This window comes from Heptranchias perlo, unplaced genomic scaffold, assembly GCF_035084215.1.
Source record: "Heptranchias perlo isolate sHepPer1 unplaced genomic scaffold, sHepPer1.hap1 HAP1_SCAFFOLD_185, whole genome shotgun sequence".
NCBI classification, from domain to species: Eukaryota; Metazoa; Chordata; class Chondrichthyes; order Hexanchiformes; family Hexanchidae; genus Heptranchias; species Heptranchias perlo.
In genome coordinates, this window is record NW_027139128.1 from 267,720 (window position 1) to 288,038 (window position 20,319).

At 50.2% G+C, this 20,319-nt stretch overlaps 1 protein-coding gene across 1 annotated transcript in view; it reads right to left on the reverse strand.

Annotated features, from left to right (window-relative positions):
* LOC137309862 (rab-like protein 6) overlaps positions 1-20,319 on the reverse strand; it is a 146,854-nt gene that overhangs the window by 2,126 nt on the left and 124,409 nt on the right. Inside the window, exons 13-16 of the mRNA XM_067977877.1 lie at positions 17,325-17,501; positions 15,774-16,143; positions 12,937-13,114; positions 1,713-1,771 (exon numbers count right to left, since the gene is read on the reverse strand). Of these exons, the coding sequence (XP_067833978.1) occupies positions 1,713-1,771; positions 12,937-13,114; positions 15,774-16,143; positions 17,325-17,501 (784 nt within the window). The remainder of the gene's footprint in view (positions 1-1,712; positions 1,772-12,936; positions 13,115-15,773; positions 16,144-17,324; positions 17,502-20,319) is intronic.

Consider the following 20,319-nt stretch of genomic DNA (forward strand, 5'->3'; position numbering starts at 1 on the left):
TTGCACATCCTCAGGACGCCCCAAAGCGATTTACTAGCAATGACTTATTTTTGAAGTGTAGTCACTGCTGTGTAGGAAATGCAGCAATTTGCAGACAGCAAGATCCCACAAACAGCAATGAAATAAATGACCACATAAGGTATATTAAGTGGTGTTGACTGAGGGATAAATATTGGCCAGGAGACCGGGGAGAATTCCCCCACTCTTCTTCGAATAGTCATAGAGTCATAGAGAGTCATAGAGTTATGCAGCACGGATAGAGGCCCTTCGGCCCATCGTGTCCGCGCCGGCCATCAGCCCTGTCTAATCTAATCCCATATTCCAGCATTTGGTCCGTAGCCTTGTATGCTATGGCATTTCAAGTGCTCATCCAAATGCTTCTTGAATGTTGTGAGGGTTCCTGCCTCCACAACCCTTTCAGGCAGTGAGTTCCAGACTCCAACCACCCTCTGGGTGAAAAAGTTCTCTCTCAAATCCCCTCTAAACCTCCCGCCTTTTACCTTGAATCTATGCCCCCTTGTTATAGAACCCTCAACGAAGGGAAAAAGCTCCTTAGTATCCATCCTATCTGTGCCCCTCATAATTTTGTACACCTCAATCATGTCCCCCCTCAGCCTCCTCTGCTCCAAGGAAAACAAACCCAATCTTCCCAGTCTCTCTTCATAGCTGAAGCGCTCCAGCCCTGGTAACATCCTGGTGAATCTCCTCTGCACCCTCTCCAAAGCGATCACATCCTTCCTGTAGTGTGGCGACCAGAACTGCACACAGTACTCCAGCTGTGGCCTAACCAGTGTTTTATACAGCTCCATCATAACCTCCTTGCTCTTATATTCTATGCCTCGGCTAATAAAGGCAAGTATCCCATTTGCCTTCTTTACCACCTTATCTACCTGTTCCGCCGCCTTCAGGGATCTGTGAACTTGCACACCAAGATCCCTCTGACCCTCTGTCTTGCCTAGGGTCCTCCCATTCATTGTGTATTCCCTTGCCTTGTTAGTCCCTCCAAAGTGCATCACCTCGCACTTTTCCAGGTTAAATTCCATTTGCCACTGTTCCGCCCATCTGACCAACCCATCTATATCGTCCTGCAGACTGAGGCTATCCTCCTCGCTATTTACCACCCTACCAATTTTTGTATCATCCGCAAACTTACTGATCGTACCTTTTACATTCATATCCAAGTCATTAATGTAGACCACAAACAGCAAGGGACCCAGCACCGATCCCTGTGGTACCCCACTGGCCACAGGCTTCCAGTCACAAAAACAACCTTCGACCATCACCCTCTGCCTTCTGCCACTAAGCCAGTTTTGATTCCAAAGTGCCAAGGCACCCTGGACTCCATGGGCTCGTACCTTCTTGACCAGTCTCCTGTGGGGCACCCTGGATACAAAGTGCCTTGGGATCTTTTACATCCATCTGAGAGAGCAGTTCAACGTCTCATCCGAAGGATGGAACCTCCGACGGTGGTTCCCTCAGTACTGCAGTGGGAGTGTCAGCAGAGATTGTGTTCTCAAGTCTCTGGGGTGGGACTCGAACCCACGACCTTCTGACTCAGAGGCGTGAGTGCTACCCACTGAGCCCTGGCTGTTGATCCCTAATCCCACCTTTCTCCCTCCCCTACTCAATATTTAAACTCTAGTTTTGGATACCTGCCACTGGAGCATTTAAAGCTGCGAGGATCATGCACTAGTTTGAAAAAAAACATTCACCTCTTTCACTTTTTTCTTCTTTTTCTTCTTCTCTTTCGAGGAACCCTTGCTTGCTTTTTCTGTCGAGAGAACCAAAGTTCAGTCAGCAGTGAGCTAAATAATATACCTGATCCAGGGGTACACGCCCCAACGGTTCCTGAAGTATCGACCTTTGGAGCCAGGTATCTGGGGTAGGGGATAGACAGTGTTCAAAGGTTGCTTGACAGGTTAAATAAACCAGGAGGAATATCACGCAACTTGCTGAGACTGAAAGCTACAGCACCTCAAATATATTTGTGATACTACTTATAATAGTGCTTTAGATTCAGGGAATTTTGCTTTTCCTTCCCCATAACCTCTGAATTCCCACATTAATGCCATGCCCTCAGTATCAGCAAGGCTCCCTCTTATTTCTGCTCCTTCCCTGCCCCCTCTTCAGATGGTCTCCGTGCTCTGCTCCCAGGCTTCCACTGGCATGAGCCATGGCCCAGGGTGGCCAGTGTGTGGGGAAGTACCTGGTCTCATCTGTGTTTGGGCAGACTGTTTGAATCTCAGTGGTGAAGGTGTTATAATTGGGTATTACAACAACCTGCATTTATATAGCGCCTTTAATGGAGTAAAACATCCCAAGACGCTTCACAGGAGCGATTAGCAAACAGTATTTCACACCGAGTCACATAAGGAGATATTAGGACAGGTGACCAAAAGCTTGGTCAAAGAGAGAGGTTTTAAGGAGCGTCTTAAAGGAGGAGAGAGAGGTAGAGTGGTTTAGGGAAGGAATTCCAGAGTTTACATAGAAATTTCAGCACAGAAACAGGCCATTCGGCCCAACTGGTCCATGCCGGTGTTTACTCCACACGAGCCTCCTCCCACCCTACTTCATCTCACCCTATCGGCATATTCTTCAATTCCTTTCTCCCTCATGTACTTGCCTGGCTTCCCTTTAAATACATCTATGCTATTCGCCTCAACTGCTCTTTGTGTCAGCACCCTTGAGCTGGGACAGAGAAACTGGCCAGGGTTTCTGCTCCTGTCACTAACCAGTGATTCCTTGTCACATTTCAGGGCTTTTAACCACTTTCACACAGAAAAGATTTGAAAAGTTTTATATACTTTTTAAGCAAAGCTCATTCTCACAAATTAAAAAAGGCACCTAGGTTAAAGCTGGCTAATCTGCTAATTGGAAGTTGTTTTCTCCAGAGACTAAACAATAAGCAATTCCTTCGCTTCTTTGGATGATTGAAAAACACCTCACACCCATTGTGTTCGAAAGGTCTTTGATCCTGGTCTATCTGTGAACAGATAGGAGGTAAAATGGCCCAGGGGGACAGGCTTCTTGAACAGGAAGGCTGAGGGGGAAGTCAGGTTTGTTAAAGGGAAAGCTGCGAGGGCTTTTAATGAGGGGAAGAGATTAGAAATGCTGGGGGATGGTTAGGAGCCATCTTGTTTAAGATGTGGGCCAGCGTGGCGTGGTCCTTATTTTGTATTATTATGCAAAAGAGCACAAATTGAAGTACGTCCATCACAACAGCAATTCTGTTTGTTCACCTCACTGTGAAATAAGAGCAGCTCATCGATTCATACCTGGCCTCACCTCACCAAGTCTGAGCTGGGGTCACCTGCGGAGAGGTTGAAGTAGACGTGTGAAAGATATGGGTCAGTGAGAGTCAATGCCTCTAAAAGTAAGATACTCTCAGCACGTACGGGAGTGAGTGACATCACTGAACTAGAGAAGGGGCCTACGACAGACCTGAATTCCGAACATTCCTGCTGTACTGACGTGGCTGAGATCAGGCTTAAAACTGAGGTTCCTGCAATCAGAGGTACAGGAGGGGCTCCAGGCACCTGTGGAACCAAATCCCTGCTCGAGTCACCTTCAGTAATGGATGGACAAGGGGAGGAAACTGGAAAGCAGAAAGAGTTCAGCTGGTCCCAACCACCCAATCTCACTGGAAGAATATTGATTGCTCCAATACAGCGATTGTGTTCCTCAATCTAGCTACTGGGGTGGCGTCCCATTTGTTGTTAAGAACCTGTCTAGTTCCTTTTTAAAACCCATTACAGTTTCTTGTCCCACCACCTGTGCCAGTAATCTGTTCCACATACTCACCACCCTCTTAGTAACACACTTCCTCCTGCATTTTCTTTTGTTGTCCTTAATTTGTAAATATGACCCTTGATTCTGGATACAGCAGAAAAGTTTACTCGGATCTAATTTGTCCAAATCTTTCATAATTTTATACACTTCTATCACACCCTGTCTCAGAGATAAAAGCCCCAGAGTCACCATTCTCTCCTCACACGTCATTCTCTTCAATTCTGGGATCAACCATGTGGCCCTTCTCAGTACCCCCTCCAATAACTGAATATCCTTCTCAGTATCCTCTCCAATAACTGAATGCCCTTCTCTGTACCCCCTCCAATAAGTGAATACCCTTCTCTGTACCCCCTCCAATAACTGAATACCCTTCCCCCTACCCCCTCCAATAACTGAATATCCTTCTCAGTATCCTCTCCAATAACTGAATGCCCTTCTCTGTACCCCCTCCAATAACTGAATACCCTTCTCAGTATCCTCTCCAATAACTGAATGCCCTTCTCTGTACCCCCTCCAATAACTGAATATCCTTCTCTGTACCCCCTCCAATAACTGAATACCCTTCTCAGTATCCTCTCCAATAACTGAATGCCCTTCTCTGTACCCCCTCCAATAACTGAATGCCCTTCTCTGTACCCCCTCCAATAACTGAATATCCTTCTCTGTACCCCCTCCAATAACTGAATGCCCTTCTCTGTACCCCCTCCAATAACTGAATACCCTTCTCTGTACCCCCTCCAATAACTGAATATCCTTTTTGAAATAGGAAGACCAAAACTGCCTGTAGTATTCCAGATGTGGTCTGACAGGTCCAAATACAGTTTTTCAATGACCTCTCTGGATCTGTACATTAAACCCCTTGCTATACATCCCAACATTCTGTTTGCTTTATTAACAGCCTGGAAACATTGTGCAGATGGTTTTAGTGACCTGTCCACTAAAATCCCAAGATCTCTCCTGCTCCAACCCCTCGAGTACATTCCCATCTAGCACGTAACACACATCAACCATCCTTCTGCCAAATCTAATCACCTTACATTTCCCGGTATTAGACTGTATCTGCCATTTCTCCGCCCACTGATTGAACTTGTGAAGATCCTTTTGAATTTGTGCGCACTGATGTTACGAACATACAAATTAAGAGCAGGAGTAGGCCATTCGGCCCCTCGAGCCTGCTCTGCCATTTGATAAGATCATGGCTGATCTGATTGTGACCTAAACCCTACTTTCCCATCTACCTACTATAAGCTTTGACTCCCTTGTTAATCAGGAATCTATCTAACTCAGGCTTGAAATATTCAATGACCCTGCCTCCACCGCTCTCTGGGGAAGGGAGTTCCACAGACTCACGACCCTCAGAGAAAAAAATTCTCCTCATCTCCATCTTAAATGGGAGACCCCTTATTTTTAAACTGTGTCCCCAAGTTCTAGTCTCTCCCACAAGGGGAAACATCCTCTCATCATCTACCCCTTCAAGTCCCCTCAGGATCTTATCTGTTTCAATAAGATCATCTCTCATTCTTCTAAACTCCAGTGTTTACAGGCCCAACTTGTCCAACCTTTCCTCATAAGATAACCCCCTCATCCCAGGAATCAGTCGAGTGAACCTTCTCTGAACTGCCTCCAAAGCAATTATGTCCTTTCTTAAATAAGGAGACCAAAACTGCACACAGTATTCTAGATGTGGTCTCACCAATGCCCTGTACAACTGTAGCAAAACATCTCTACTTTTATATTCCATTCCCCTTGCAATAAATGACAACATTCCATTTGCCTTCCTAATCATTTGCTGTACCGTATACTAACTTTTTGTGATTCATGTACTCGGACACCCAGATCCCTCTGTACCTCAGAGTTCTGCAATCTTTCTCCATTTAAATAATATACTGCTTTTCTATTCCTCCTACCAAAGTGGACAAGTTCACATTTTCCCACATTATACTTCATCTGCCAAATTTTTGCCCACTCACTTAACCTATCGATATCCCTTTGCAGACTCCTTATGTCCTCTTCACAACTTACTTTCCTACCTACCTTTGTGTCATCAGCAAATTTAGCAACCATACATTCGGTCCCTTCATCCAAGTCATTGATATAGATTGTAAATAGTTGAGGCCCCAGCACTGATCCCTGTGGCACTCCACTAGTTACATCTTGCCAACCTGAAAATGACCCATTTATACCTACTCTCTGTTTCCTGTTAGCTAACCAATCCTTTATCCATGATAATATGTTACCCCCCACACCATGAGCTCTTATTTTGTGCAGTAGCCTTTGATGTGGCACCTTGTCAAATGCCTTCTGGAAATCCAAGTCCACCACATCCACAGGATCCCCTTTATCCACGTTGCTTGTTACTTCCTCAAAGAACTCTAATAAATTAGTCAAACATTATTTCCCTTTCACAAAGCCGTGTTGACTCTGCCTGATTGCACTGAGATTTTCTAAGTGCCCTGCTATAACCTCCTTAATAATAGATTCTAGCATTTTCCCTTTGACAGATGTTAAGCTAACTGGCCTGTAGATTCCTGCTTTCTGTCTCCCTCCTTTCTTGAATAGAGGAGTTACATTCACTATTTTCCAATCTGATGGGAACCTTCCAGATTATTACTTAAGATAAAAAATCACGGGATTGGGGGTAATATTCTGGCATGGGTGGAGGATTGGTTGTCGAACAGGAAGCAGAGAGTTGGGATAAATGGTTCATTTTCGGACTGGCAACCAGTAACCAGTGGTGTTCCACAGGGGTCGGTGCTGGGTCCCCAACTCTTTACAATCTATATTAACGATTTGGAGGAGGGGACCGAGTGCAACATATCAAAATTTGCAGATGATACAAAGATGGGAGGGAAAGTAGAGAGTGAGGAGGACATAAAAAACCTGCAAGGGGATATAGACAGGCTGGGTGAGTGGGCGGAGATTTGGCAGATGCAGTATAATATTGGAAAATGTGAGGTTATGCACTTTGGCAGGAAAAATCAGAGAGCACGTTATTTTCTTAATGGCGAGAGACTGGAAAGTACTGCAGTACAAAGGGATCTGGGGGTCCTAGTGCAAGAAAATCAAAAAGTTGGTATGCAGGTGCAGCAGGTGATCAAGAAAGCCAACGGAATGTTGGCTTTTATTGCTAGGGGGATAGAATATAAAAACAAGGAGGTATTGCTGCAGTTATATAAGGTATTGGTGAGACCGCACCTGGAATACTGCATACAGTTTTGGTCTCCATACTTAAGAAAAGACATACTTGCTCTCGAGGCAGTACAAAGAAGGTTCACTCGGTTAATCCCGGGGATGAGGGGGCGGACATATGAGGAGAGGTTGAGTAGATTGGGACTCTACTCATTGGAGTTCAGAAGAATGAGAGGCGATCTTATTGAAACATATAAGATTGTGAAGGGTCTTGATCGGGTGGATGCAGTAAGGATGTTCCCAAAGATGGGTGAAACTAGAACTAGGGGGCATAATCTTAGAATAAGGGGCTGCTCTTTCAAAACTGAGATGAGGAGAAACTTCTTCACTCAGAGGGTGGTAGGTCTGTGGAATTTGCTGCCCCAGGAAGCTGTGGAAGCTACATCATTAGATAAATTTAAAACAGAAATAGACAGTTTCCTAGAAGTAAAGGGAATTAGGGGTTATGGGGAGCGGGCAGGAAATTGGACATGAAGCTGAGTTCGGATCGGTCAATGCCCTGTGGGTGGCGGAGAGGGCCCAGGGGCTATGTGGCCGGGTCCTGCTCCGACTTCTTGTGTTCTTTAGATTTGTGGTTGGGATCAGATCAGCCATGATCTTATTGAATGGCGGAGCAGGCTCGAGGGGCCGATTGGCCTACTCCTGCTCCAATTTCTTATGTTCTTATGTTCTTATGTTCATATTCATCATTGCCCACTGATCCCAGTCCAGTATTGCATGAAAATGTGGTCATCCTGAACACAATTCCTTCCTTTAAATCATTTATAAAAATTATAAATAACAACCACCCCAACAATGAGCTCTGTGGCACTCCACTGGTAACTGGCTGCCAACCAGATCTACCAGCCAATCATTTACCAATTTACTTTAATACATTCCCATCTATTGCATGGGCTTGGACCTTGTGTATTAGCCTATTAGAATCGCAGAATGATACACCCAGGAGGCCATTCAGCCCATCGTGCCCGAGTCAGCTCCTCGAAAGAGCTATCCAATTCGTCCCACTCCCCTGCTCTTTCCCCATACCATTGCAAATTTTCCCCCTTCGAGTATTTATCCAATTCCCTTTTGACAGTTACTTCCACCAACCTTTTCAGGCAGTGCACTCCAGATCATACCAACTCGCTACATAAAAGTTTTTTCCCTCATGTCGCCTCAGGTTCTTTTGCCAATTACCTGAAATCTGTGTCCTCTGGTTACTGAATTTTTTCCACTGGACAGTTTCTCCTTATTTACTCTATCAAACCCTTCATGATTTTGAACACCTCTATCAAATCTCCCCATAACATTTTCTGCTCCAAGGAGAACAACCCCAGTTTCTCCAAGTAACTGAAGTCCCTCATCCCTGGAACCATTCTAGTACCTCTTCATCCTCTTTAAGGCCTTGACATCCTTCCTAAAGTGTGGTGCCCAGAATTGAATACAATACTCCAGCTGGGGCTTAACCAGTGATTTATAAAGGTTTAGCGTAACTTCCCTGCTTTTGTACTCTGTCTCTATTTATAAAGCCAAGGACCCTGTATGCTTTTTTAACAGCCTTCTCAATTTGTCTTGCCACCTTCAAAGATTTGTGCACACCCGCCAGGTCCCTTTGTTCTTCCCCCCCCCCCCCACCACCTTAAAATTGTACCATTTAGTTTATATTACCTCTCCTCATTCTTCCTACCAAAACAAATCATTTCACACTTCTCTACATTAAATTGCATCTCCCATGTGTCTGCCCATTTCACCAGTCTGACTATGTCCTCCTGAAGTTTGTTACTATCCTCCACATTGTTCACTACATTTCTGAACTTCGTGTCCTCTCCAAACTTTGAAATTATACCCTCTATACTCAAGTCCAGGTCATTAATATATATCAAAAAGAGCAGTGGTCCTAATACTGACCCCTGGGGAACACCACTGTATACTTCCCTCCAGTCTGAAAAACAACTGTTCACCACTACTCTCTGCTTTCTGTCCCTTAGCCAATTTTGTATCCATGCAGCCACTGTCCCTTTAATCCCATGGGCTATAATTTTGCTAATAAGCCTATTATGTGGTACTAAAATTACAGAGAGATATTAATAGATTAAGTGAATGGGCAAAACTGTGGCAAATGGATTTCAATGTAGGCAAGTGTGAGGTCATCCACTTTGGACCTAAAAAGGATAGATCAGATGATGAAAAGCTCGAAACAGTGGCGGTCCAAAGAGACTTAGGGGTTCAGGTACATAGATCAGTCAAATGTCAAGGACAGGTACAGAAAATAATCAAAAAGGCTAATGGAACGCTGGCCTTTATATCCAGAGGACTAGAGTACAAGGGGTAAAAGCCCTGGTTAGACCACACCTGAGTACTGTGTTCAATTCTGGGCACTGCACCTTAGGGAGGATATATTGGCCATGGAGGGAGTGCAGCGTAGATTTACTAGAATGATACCAGGACTCCTTGGGTTAAATTATGGGGATAGATTACTCAAACTACGGTTGTACCCCCTGGAATTTAGAAGATTAAGGGGTGATTTGATCAAAGTTTTCAAGATATTAAGGGAAACTAATGGGGTAGGTAGAGAGAAACTATTTCTGCTGGTTGGGGAGTCTAGGATTAGGGGACAGAGCCTAAAAATTACAGCCAGGACTTTCAGGAGTGACGTTAGGAAACACTTCTACACACAAAGGGTGGGAGATGTTTGGAACTCTTCCGCAAATGACAGTTGGTGCTAGCTCAATTGTTAATTTTAAACCCGAGAATGATAGATTCTTGTTAATCAAAGGTATTAAGGGATATGGGGCTAAGGTGGGTATATGGAGTTAGGTCACAGATCAGCCGTGATCTCAATGAATGGCGGAACAGGCTCGAGGGGCTAAATGGCCTCCTCCTGTTCCTATGTTCCTACTTTATCAAACACCTTTTGAAAGTCCAGATACACAACATTAATCGCACTACCCTCATCAGCCCTCTCCGTTATTTAATTAAAGAACTCAATCAAGTTAGTCAAGCATGATTCGCCTTTAACAAATCCGTGCTGGATTTAATTTATTAACCCACATTTTTCCAAGTGCCAATTGATTTTGTCCCGGGTTATTGTCTCAACGTTTCCCTACCGCTGATATTAGGCTAACTGGTCTGTAATTGCTGGGTTTATCCTTCTCCCCTTTTTGAACAGGGGTGTAACATTTGCAATCCTCCAGGTCTCTGGTACCACTCCCATATCTAGGAGGATTGGAAGATTGTGGCCAGCACCTCTGCAATTTCCACCCTTACTTCCCTCAGTAACCTGGGATGCCTCCCATCCGGACCGGGTGACTTTTCTACTTTGAGCGCTGCCAACCTTTTTAGTACCTCCTCATGATGTGTTTTTATCCTATCCAATTTCTCTACTACCTCCCCCTTTACTTTGACATTGTCCCTAATCGGCCCCACACTTCCTCTGACTACCTTTTTACTATTTATATGTTTATTAAAGACTTTTGGGTCCCCTTTTATGTTAGCCGCCGATCTATTCTCATACACTCTCTTTGCCTCTCTTATTCCCTTTTTTAGCTCTCCTCTGTGCTTTCTGTATTAAGCCTGGTTCTCTACTGTGTTATGAACCTTACATTTGTCTTAAGCCTCCTTTTTCTGTTTCATTTTAATCTCTATATCTTTAGCCATGCAGGGAGCTCTAGCTTTGGATGCCCTTCCTTTCCCCCTCATAGAAATATGGCTCCAGATTCCATTCGTAGCCTTGTGCTGGGGATCCTTGTGCTTGGAGCTGGGGCAATTTGAGCCGTGTTGTTCCCAAAGCAGTCCAGTGATGGCAAGTGCTCTCTGAAACCAGCCATCCATGACTTTTGATTGGCTGTCACTGAGATTGTCCTCCAGTTCTGTCTCCTCAGCAGTCTCAGTGCACTATCTCCAGCTGATTAGGGAAATGTCAGGTCAGGGGTTAAACCTGTTACCGTAACAACAGTAGACGGTGCTACCTGTGATTGGTCAATGCCGAGTACCGGGAGGCGGTGAATTAACCTGGTCACGTCAGGAAGTGCCAACGGCTACGGAACTGGTGAGCCCATGGAGGAGGAGAGTGGGACCCTCGGTGAGCGAAATGGAGTGGGACCCTCGGTGAGCGAAATGGCATCAAAAGGTAGATGTGATAATCCTTGAATTAGCCAACAGCATCCAAAACCTGCAAACTGTCACACAGCTGCAGTACAGGTCAATGAAAGAGTGACCGTGGACAGTCCAACACACAGCATCAGGGACATAGCCCTGTCTTGAAGTGGAGGACATTCACAGGAGGTCCGACTATAGACAACCGACGAAGGTGATGGTGATGATGACGGTGGGGATGATGATGATGGTGGTGGCGGCGGCAATGATAACAATGGTGGTGGTGGTGATGATAATGATGGTGGTGATGATAATAATGATGATGAAGTTTAGAGATATGGGTGCCAAGGTCTGAGAAAGGCAGGGCCTTTCTGATCACCAAGGGCTGGTGTCTCCTTGTGCTGTTAGTGGACTGTACTGCACCTCAACTACGTCCTGTGGGGCCCTCTGATTTCAGTGTTAGATTACACAGCCTTGAAATCCACAGCTAGCCATCATGCTCCCAGACAGCCTCCCAGGTTAACCTGCAGAGCTTACTATGAAAATAAAAATACCCAGGCAGTGTTATCACCACTAGTGATGAGTACTAGTGAAACCTGCCTGTGAGAGATCAAAAAACTGAACACAAAATGGGGCATGTCTGACGGGGAGTAAATCAAAATGGGAATTCTTCACTCGTTCAACCTCTACTTGTATTTGAACACTGGGCCATCACAGGAGGAAAGGGGAAAAGAAATAGCCTGGGACACTTAGTGCCAGCAAGCTACTGCCTTCAAAGCTCAACTCCTATTCTCATCTTTGACAGTTATTATTATGAAAATGTTCCTGGCATCAGCGTAGTCTTTTCGTTCATGTCCAAAGAGTGTATTTCTTGACCATGGGGGTAGATAAGTTACTGGTTGCAGTCCTGCCAATGAGAAGGTCCATGAAAATCGCATGTGATGTGTTCAACACTCATATCATAGAATCATACAGCACAGGAGGTGGCCATTCGGCCCATCGTGCCCTGTGCCAGCTCTTTGAAAGAGCTATCCAATTAGTCTTATCCCCCTGCTCTTTCCACACAGCCCTTTAATTTTCTCCCCTTCAAGTATTTAACCAATTCCCTTTTGAAAGTTATTATTGAATCTGTTTCCACCAACCTTTCAGGCAGTGCATTCCAGATCATAGCAACTCACTGCTTAAAAAAATCTCCTCGTCTTACCCCTGGCTCTTTTGCTAATTACCCTCCAGCCTGTAGAAACAGTTTCCCCTTATTTAATCCATCAAAACCCTTCATGATTTTGAACACCTCTATTAAATCTCCCCTGAACCTTCTCTGCTCGAAGGAGAATAATCACATCTTCTCCAGTCTCTCCACATAACTGAATTCCCTCATCCCTGGTACCATTCTAGTAAATCTCCTCCACACCCTCTCTAAGGCCTTCCTTCGAGGGACACTGCAGCAATACAGAATCAAAGCCCCGATCACGGTGAGCTACAGCACTGACAGAGGCAACTGGTTAGAAGAGTTTGAAAAGGCTTTACAGGAGATACAAGTGTATGAAATAAATTCAGAGCACTCCCTCCCCCTTTAAATATAACGAAGGACCACACATATTTACACTGAAAATACAAGCAATCATCGTTTGCAGTTTTCATGGAAAAATGGAGGGAATTACAGAATATGATCCTCAAAATACCAGGAAAAATCCCATGAAATAAAGAATGAATTTGACCGTGCCATTATAAACCAGTGCCCTACACCCAGTCCAACACCAGTCAACTTCAGAGGGATGTGTTAATCGAAGTTTTGGTACCAGGCTATGTTTTGTGATAAAACATGACCTACTCCACTCATCAAGAAACCCAGAATGTTTATTGAGCACAATCTCTTCACATCACCTTCATCGCTGCTCTCTGGGACAGCGGGGCTTTTATTATCAATGCCCAAACCAAACAAGTCCAGGTCATTGGCTGGCTTCACGGCCCAGGCCTGCGGTTTCATCGGCATGGTGAGTTTTGCCAAACTGAAGTCATCGTTGGAGAGCTCCGAGCTGTCCTCTCGAACCGGGAACACCTCCTGCAAAAAGCATCACAATTCAACAGTTATTACACGGAGAGGAGTGAGGATTCAGAAAACTCAAAACCAGGTAAACTGATCAGGCTACAGCCACACTCAGCTCCATGCTTGGTGTCAACCGTGGCTCAGTGGGAGCACTCTCGCCTCGGAGTCAGAAAGTCGTGGGTTCAAGCCCCACTCCAGAGACTTGAGCTCATAATCTAGGCCGACACTCCCACTGCAGTACCGAGGGAGCGCCGCGGGCCCGGGGGAGCGACCCGGGACCGAGGGAGCGCCGCGGGCCCGGGGGAGCGACCCGGGACCGAGGGAGCGCCGCGGGCCCGGGACCGAGGGAGCGCCGCGGGCCCGGGACCGAGGGAGCGCCGCGGGCCCGGGACCGAGGGAGCGCCGCGGGCCCGGGACCGAGGGAGCGCCGCGGGCCCGGGACCGAGGGAGCGCCGCGGGCCCGGGACCGAGGGAGCGCCGCGGGCCCGGGACCGAGGGAGCGCCGCGGGCCCGGGACCGAGGGAGCGCCGCGGGCCCGGGACCGAGGGAGCGCCGCGGGCCCGGGACCGAGGGAGCGCCGCGGGCCCGGGACCGAGGGAGCGCCGCGGGCCCGGGACCGAGGGAGCGCCGCGGGCCCGGGACCGAGGGAGCGCCGCGGGCCCGGGACCGAGGGAGCGCCGCGGGCCCGGGACCGAGGGAGCGCCGCGGGCCCGGGACCGAGGGAGCGCCGCGGGCCCGGGACCGAGGGAGCGCCGCGGGCCCGGGACCGAGGGAGCGCCGCGGGCCCGGGACCGAGGGAGCGCCGCGGGCCCGGGACCGAGGGTGCGCCGCGGGCCCGGGACCGAGGGAGCGCCGCGGGCCCGGGACCGAGGGAGCGCCGCGGGCCCGGGACCGAGGGAGCGCCGCGGGCCCGGGACCGAGGGAGCGCCGCGGGCCCGGGACCGAGGGAGCGCCGCGGGCCCGGGACCGAGGGAGCGCCGCGGGCCCGGGACCGAGGGAGCGCCGCGGGCCCGGGACCGAGGGAGCGCCGCGGGCCCGGGACCGAGGGAGCGCCGCGGGCCCGGGACCGAGGGAGCGCCGCGGGCCCGGGACCGAGGGAGCGCCGCGGGCCCGGGACCGAGGGAGCGCCGCGGGCCCGGGACCGAGGGAGCGCCGCGGGCCCGGGACCGAGGGAGCGCCGCGGGCCCGGGACCGAGGGAGCGCCGCGGGCCCGGGACCGAGGGAGCGCCGCAGCGTCGCGGGCCCGGGACCGAGGGAGCGCCGCAGCGTCGCGGGCCCGGGACCGAGGGAGCGCCGCAGCGTCGCGGGCCCGGGACCGAGGGAGCGCTGCGGGACCGAGGGAGCGCCGCAGCATCGCGGGCCCAGGACCGAGGGAGCGCCGCACTGTCGCGGGCCCGGGACCGAGGGAGCGCCGCACTGTCGGAGGGTCAGTACCGAGGGAGCGCCGCACTGTCGGAGGGTCAGTACCGAGGGAGCGCCGCACTGTCGGAGGGTCAGTACCGAGGGAGCGCCGCACTGTCGGAGGGTCAGTACCGAGGGAGCGCCGCACTGTCGGAGGGTCAGTACCGAGGGAGCGCCGCACTGTCGGAGGGTCAGTACCGAGGGAGCGCCGCACTGTCGGAGGGTCAGTACCGAGGGAGCGCCGCACTGTCGGAGGTGCCATCTTTCAGATGATAGGTTAAACCCTCTACCCTTTCAGCTGGATGTAAAAGATCCCACGGCACTATTGGAAGAGGAGCAGGGGAGATCTCCCTGGTGTCCTGGCCAAAATTTATCGCTCAACCAACAGCTAAAAACAGATCATCTGATCATTATAACAGTGCTGTTTGTGGGATCTTGCTGTGCGCAAATTGGCTGCCGCATTTCCAACATTACAACAGTGACTACACTTCAAAAGTACTTCATTGGCTGTAAAGCGCTTCGGGATGTCCCGAGGCCGTGACAGGTGCTATAGAAATGGAAGTTCTTTCTGATTAGCTTCTGCCAGCTTCCAAAATATGATCAGAAGATGAGGGATTAAATACAACCCTGAGTATACTGGCAATCACAGCCAAACCAATAAAAAGAGTAATAAAATCACTGGTTAGTCAGGGTCGGGGGCGGGTCTCCGGGAACGGTCATGGGGGGGGTGGGGAGCGGGGCGGGGCGGGTCTCCGGGAACGATCATGGGTGGGGGGCGGTTCTCCGGGAACGGTCAGAAACATTAACCTCTCTTTTCAGAGGCTGACCAGACCTGCTGCGTGTTTCCATCCAGTGTTTTTATTATAACTCGGTCTCACACAACACACACAGAACCAGCTGGTGGGATGGAAGGCTCCTGTCTGCTCTCTCTGTCAAATGAGTTGGGCAGTCACAATCAGGCTGCAAATGGGAATGGGACAAAACTACCCATTGTTTCAGCATTAAAATGGTTCTCACTCCCAGGGATGGCTGGGGGGGGGGGGGGGGAATTGGACAGATGTCACAGTGGTACAGCGGAGGGTGTTTTAGGAATGAGGCACATCTGCGGCAGAGGGCGCTTCACTCTAAATCAGTGCTGTACCTCACCAGTGTGCTTGGATGCTTAAAATGCATCCTATTTTATTCCCTAGCACTTGCACTCCTCACCCTGACCAGCACAAAGTCACACATAAGAAACAATAAGTTTTTAAAAAGGACGAGAAATGAAACGTACAATTTTCGGTCTTTTGTCAGAATCGTCACTCTCGAAGTCAGGGTCATCCATGACAAACGAGAGCAACTGCTTGGCGATTGGTCCCTCAGCATCGCTCTCCGAAGACTCCTTGCATTCTTGTGTTTTAGATTTGTTCTGACCTTTGCTTTCAGTCTTGTGGAGCGGAGCTGGAGCTGGAGCTGGGACTGGGGCTAGCGGGGAGGCCAGAGAAGGGGTGCAGGTCAGGGAAGTGTTACCAGGCAAGCAGGAGGCCGTGTTTCTGCTGCTGAGTTGCTCTGGTTGGACAGGGGGAGATGAGCTGGTGCCAGGGTCCTGCACGGTGGCTTTGGTTGGAGATCTGTCCTGGGATTTCAACAAACTTTTGGAAGCCCTGAAAACAAAGCGGGAGAAAATGTAAATACAAATGGCGTTGGGCATAAAGTAAGAGCACCCTGCTGTTAGACCCCTCTAATCTCAGCGCTCACTCCCATGACAGCACGTTGAAGAATAGACAGAGTGTCACTCGCACCACTCAAGTAGACCCTTGGGAACGGGGGCCTGCGAGTGGAAGGGACATTGATTCACACAGTTTTATAGCCCCACAGCTAATATTTCCCCCTCTCTATCCCGCTCCCAATCCCTGGGGTAGGGAGGGGGACGATGTTAGTCATGGAGCCCCACTCCTGATCTCTGGGGTAGGGAGGAGGGCATTAGCCGTGGGGCCACGCTCCTGATCCCTGTCCAATGTGGAATGTACATGTGTGAATAATCAGTGATGATAGATTTGAGGTAGAATGTGATGCCCCCCCCCAGGTTAAACAGCCAGCCCAAGGCACCGTCTTGCCTCTCACTTGAGCAATAGCGGTGTGAAGATACATCGTGTGCCCGTGGAATCTCACTGCTCTAAGAGGCAGTGCCTTCAGGAGATAAAAGGACAACAGCAAACATAACAGGCGTGATGGGCAGTTGCTACGGTAACCACGAGGTTGGAATATTTAGGTCCAACTGTCTCTAATTTAACTGCAACACTGTACGGTATTTCACTATTCAAGAGAATATTCATAGAATCGAATGCTACAGCTCAGAAGGAGGCCATTCAGCCCATCGTGCCTGTGCCGGCTCTTGGAAAGAGCTATCCAATTAGTCCCATTCCCTGTGGCCCTGCAATTTTCTCCCCTTCAAGTATTTATCGAACTCCCTTTTGAAATTAATTACTGAATCTGCTTCCGCCACCCTTTCAGGCAGTGTATTCCAGACCATAACAACTCGCTGCATAAAAACATTTCTCCTCATCTCCCCTCTGGTTCTTTTGCCAATTATCTTAAATCTGTGTCCTTTGGTTACCGACCCTTCTGCCACTGGAAGTAGGTTCTCCTTATTTACTGTCAAAACCATTCATGATTTTGAACACTTCGCCCTTAACCTTCTCTGCTCGAAGGGAAACAATCCCAGCTTCTCCAGTCTATCCACATAATTGAAGTCCCTCATCCCTGGAACCATTCTAGTAAATCTTTTCTGCACCCTCTCTAAGGCCTTGACATCCTTCTGGAAGGTTACTTATGCAGCACTGACCTTTTTGATGGATCCTGACGTACAGTGACCTTTGCACCCTCGTCTTCATCGCTGGACAGGGTTATGTCTTTACTGGGCACCTGCGATTTCACACTAGGCTTCTGCAGCACCTGGTCATCGAGATCTAAGTCATCCTGGAAACCTGCTACCATGGGATTCCCTCTCCTCTCTCCATCACTGCAGTAGAGTGAGGCAAGCCACTGTTACTAGGCGAGTTACAGCTTTAATCCACTTGCACCGCAAACAAACCAACTCTGGGGAACCCGGCACTCAGCTCTACCCAAGATGGTGGCAGACAGTAACCATGCAATCATCCAGAACACACAAAGATCACATGAAAACTCTGCAGGTAATCCTGAGCAGAACCTCTCTAGGTCACTCACTGTCCCAGAGCCTGGAGCCCCATTGTTTGTCCTACATGATGTGGAGATGCCGGTGATGGACTGGGGTTGACAATTGTAAACAATTTTACAACACCAAGTTATAGTCCAGCAATTTTATTTTAAATTCACAAGCTTTCGGAGACTTCCTCCTTCCTCAGGTAAATGTTTGAACATTTACCTGAGGAAGGAGGAAGCCTCCGAAAGCTTGTGAATTTAAAATAAAATTGCTGGACTATAACTTGGTGTTGTAAAATTGTTTACAATTGTCCTACATGAAGTACTGGATGAGCCCAAATACGCTGTATTCTTCTCCCTCTCGATGGTTGACCGCCCACTTATATCCAAACCTCATCCCAAACTGCTGCAACTGTCTCCAAACTTTCGTCCTCCCAAAGATCAGCTTCTCAAATGCCTCCTCCACACTTCACAAACTTCGGCTAGTTTAGGACACAGGGGCCTGAATTTTCTCCCACTACTCCTCCATCCCCAGCTGGAGCAGCTTTCTGTCCTCCTTTCACCTCATCTCCCAGCCACGACTCGGTTTCTCTTTGAATTACTGCTTTGCTTCCTGATCCCTCAGCTACACCAGTGGAGGCCAATCTGTCAGTCACCCTTAAAAAACCACTCAACCTTACTATCCCTCCCCCGGTATTGTAAAAACCTCTCTCCTTCCATGACTTCGCTCTCCCCCTCACCTCCAGATGATTTCATTCCCCGCATAGAGCACTGAGATGTTGGCCCAAGTGCAGAGTGCCATATAAATGTCAGTTGTTTATTCTGCCCACACGAGTAACGTTGCTCACAGAGCCAATAACGAGCAATGATCCGAGTGTGAACCGCTCTCTCGCTCGCTCGCTGGGGCACAGTTCAACAGACTGTTCTTCATGTGTGCATCGAGCCAGTGTCAGCAGACCACTCATCACAACAGCCGAGCCCAACTCTCCTCTCCCCCACCCAAAACCCAGCCCCCTCGCCCCCAAACCCGGTCCTGAACTCCCCCCTCCCACCCCAAAAACCCGGTCACAAACTCTCACCTCTCTCTCCTCTCCCCTCCCCCCCCCCCCCACAAAAACCCGGTCACAAACTCTCTCCCCCCCACCCCACCCCCTCAAATCCGGTCCCCCCACCCCCTCCTAAACCCGGTCCTTCTACGCCCCCCCCACAAAAACCCAGTCCTGCCGCCCCCCCCACAACAAAAACCCAGTCACGCCGCCCCCCCCCCACAACAAAAACCCAGTCCCGCCGCCCCCCCCCACAACAAAAACCCAGTCCCCGCCGCCCCCCCCACAACAAAAACCCAGTCCCGCCCCCCCCCACAACAAAAACCCAGTCCCGCCGCCCCCCACAACAAAAACCCAGTCCCGCCGCCCCCCAACAAAAACCCAGTCCCGCCCCCCCCCACAAAAACCCAGTCCCGCCGCCCCCCCCAACAAAAACCCAGTCCCGCCGCCCCCCCCACAACAAAAACCCAGTCCCGCGCCCCCCAACAAAAACCCAGTCCCGCCCCCCCCCACAAAAACCCAGTCCCGCCGCCCCCCAACAAAAACCCAGTCCCGCCGCCCCCCCCCCACAAAAACCCAGTCCCGCCACCCCCCCCACAACAAAAATCCAGTCACGCCGCCCTCCCCCGCACAACAAAAACCCAGTCCCGCCCCCACAACAACAAAAATCCAGTCACGCCGCCCCCCCCCACAACAAAAACCCAGTCCCGCCGCCACCCCCCCCAACAAAAACCCAGTCCCGCCGCCGCCCCCACAAAAACCCAGTCCCGCCGCCCCCCCCCACAACAAAAACCCAGTCCCGCCGCCCCCCCCACAAAAACCCAGTCCCGCCGCCACCCCAACAAAAACCCAGTCCCGCCGCCTCCCCTCCCCCAAACCTGGTGCCCGCCTCCCCCCCCCCCCCCAAACCTGGTGCCCCCCTACTCCCCCCAAACCTGGTGCCCCCCTACTCCCCCCAAACCTGGTGCCCCCCTACTCCCCCCAAACCTGGTGCCCCCCTACTCCCCCCAAACCTGGTGCCCCCCTACTCCCCCCAAACCTGGTGCCCCCCTACTCCCCCCAAACCTGGTGCCCCCCTACTCCCCCCAAACCTGGTGCCCCCCTACTCCCCCCAAACCTGGTGCCCCCCTACTCCCCCCAAACCTGGTTCCCCCCTACTCCCCCCCAAACCTGGTTCCCCCCTACTCCCCCCCAAACCTGGTTCCCCCCTACTCCCCCCCAAACCTGGTTCCCCCCTACTCCCCCCCCAAACCTGGTTCCCCCCTACTCCCCCCCAAACCTGGTTCCCCCCTACTCCCCCCAAACCTGGTTCCCCCCTACTCCCCCCAAACCTGGTTCCCCCCTACTCCCCCCAAACCTGGTTCCCCCCTACTCCCCCCAAACCTGGTTCCCCCCATCTCCCCCAAAACCTGGTTCCCCCCATCTCCCCCAAAACCTGGTTCCCCCCATCTCCCCCAAAACCTGGTTCCCCCCATCTCCCCCAAAACCTGGTTCCCCCCATCTCCCCCAAAACCTGGTTCCCCCCATCTCCCCCAAAACCTGGTTCCCCCCATCTCCCCCAAAACCTGGTTCCCCCCTACTCCCCCAAAACCAGGTTCCCCCCTACTCCCC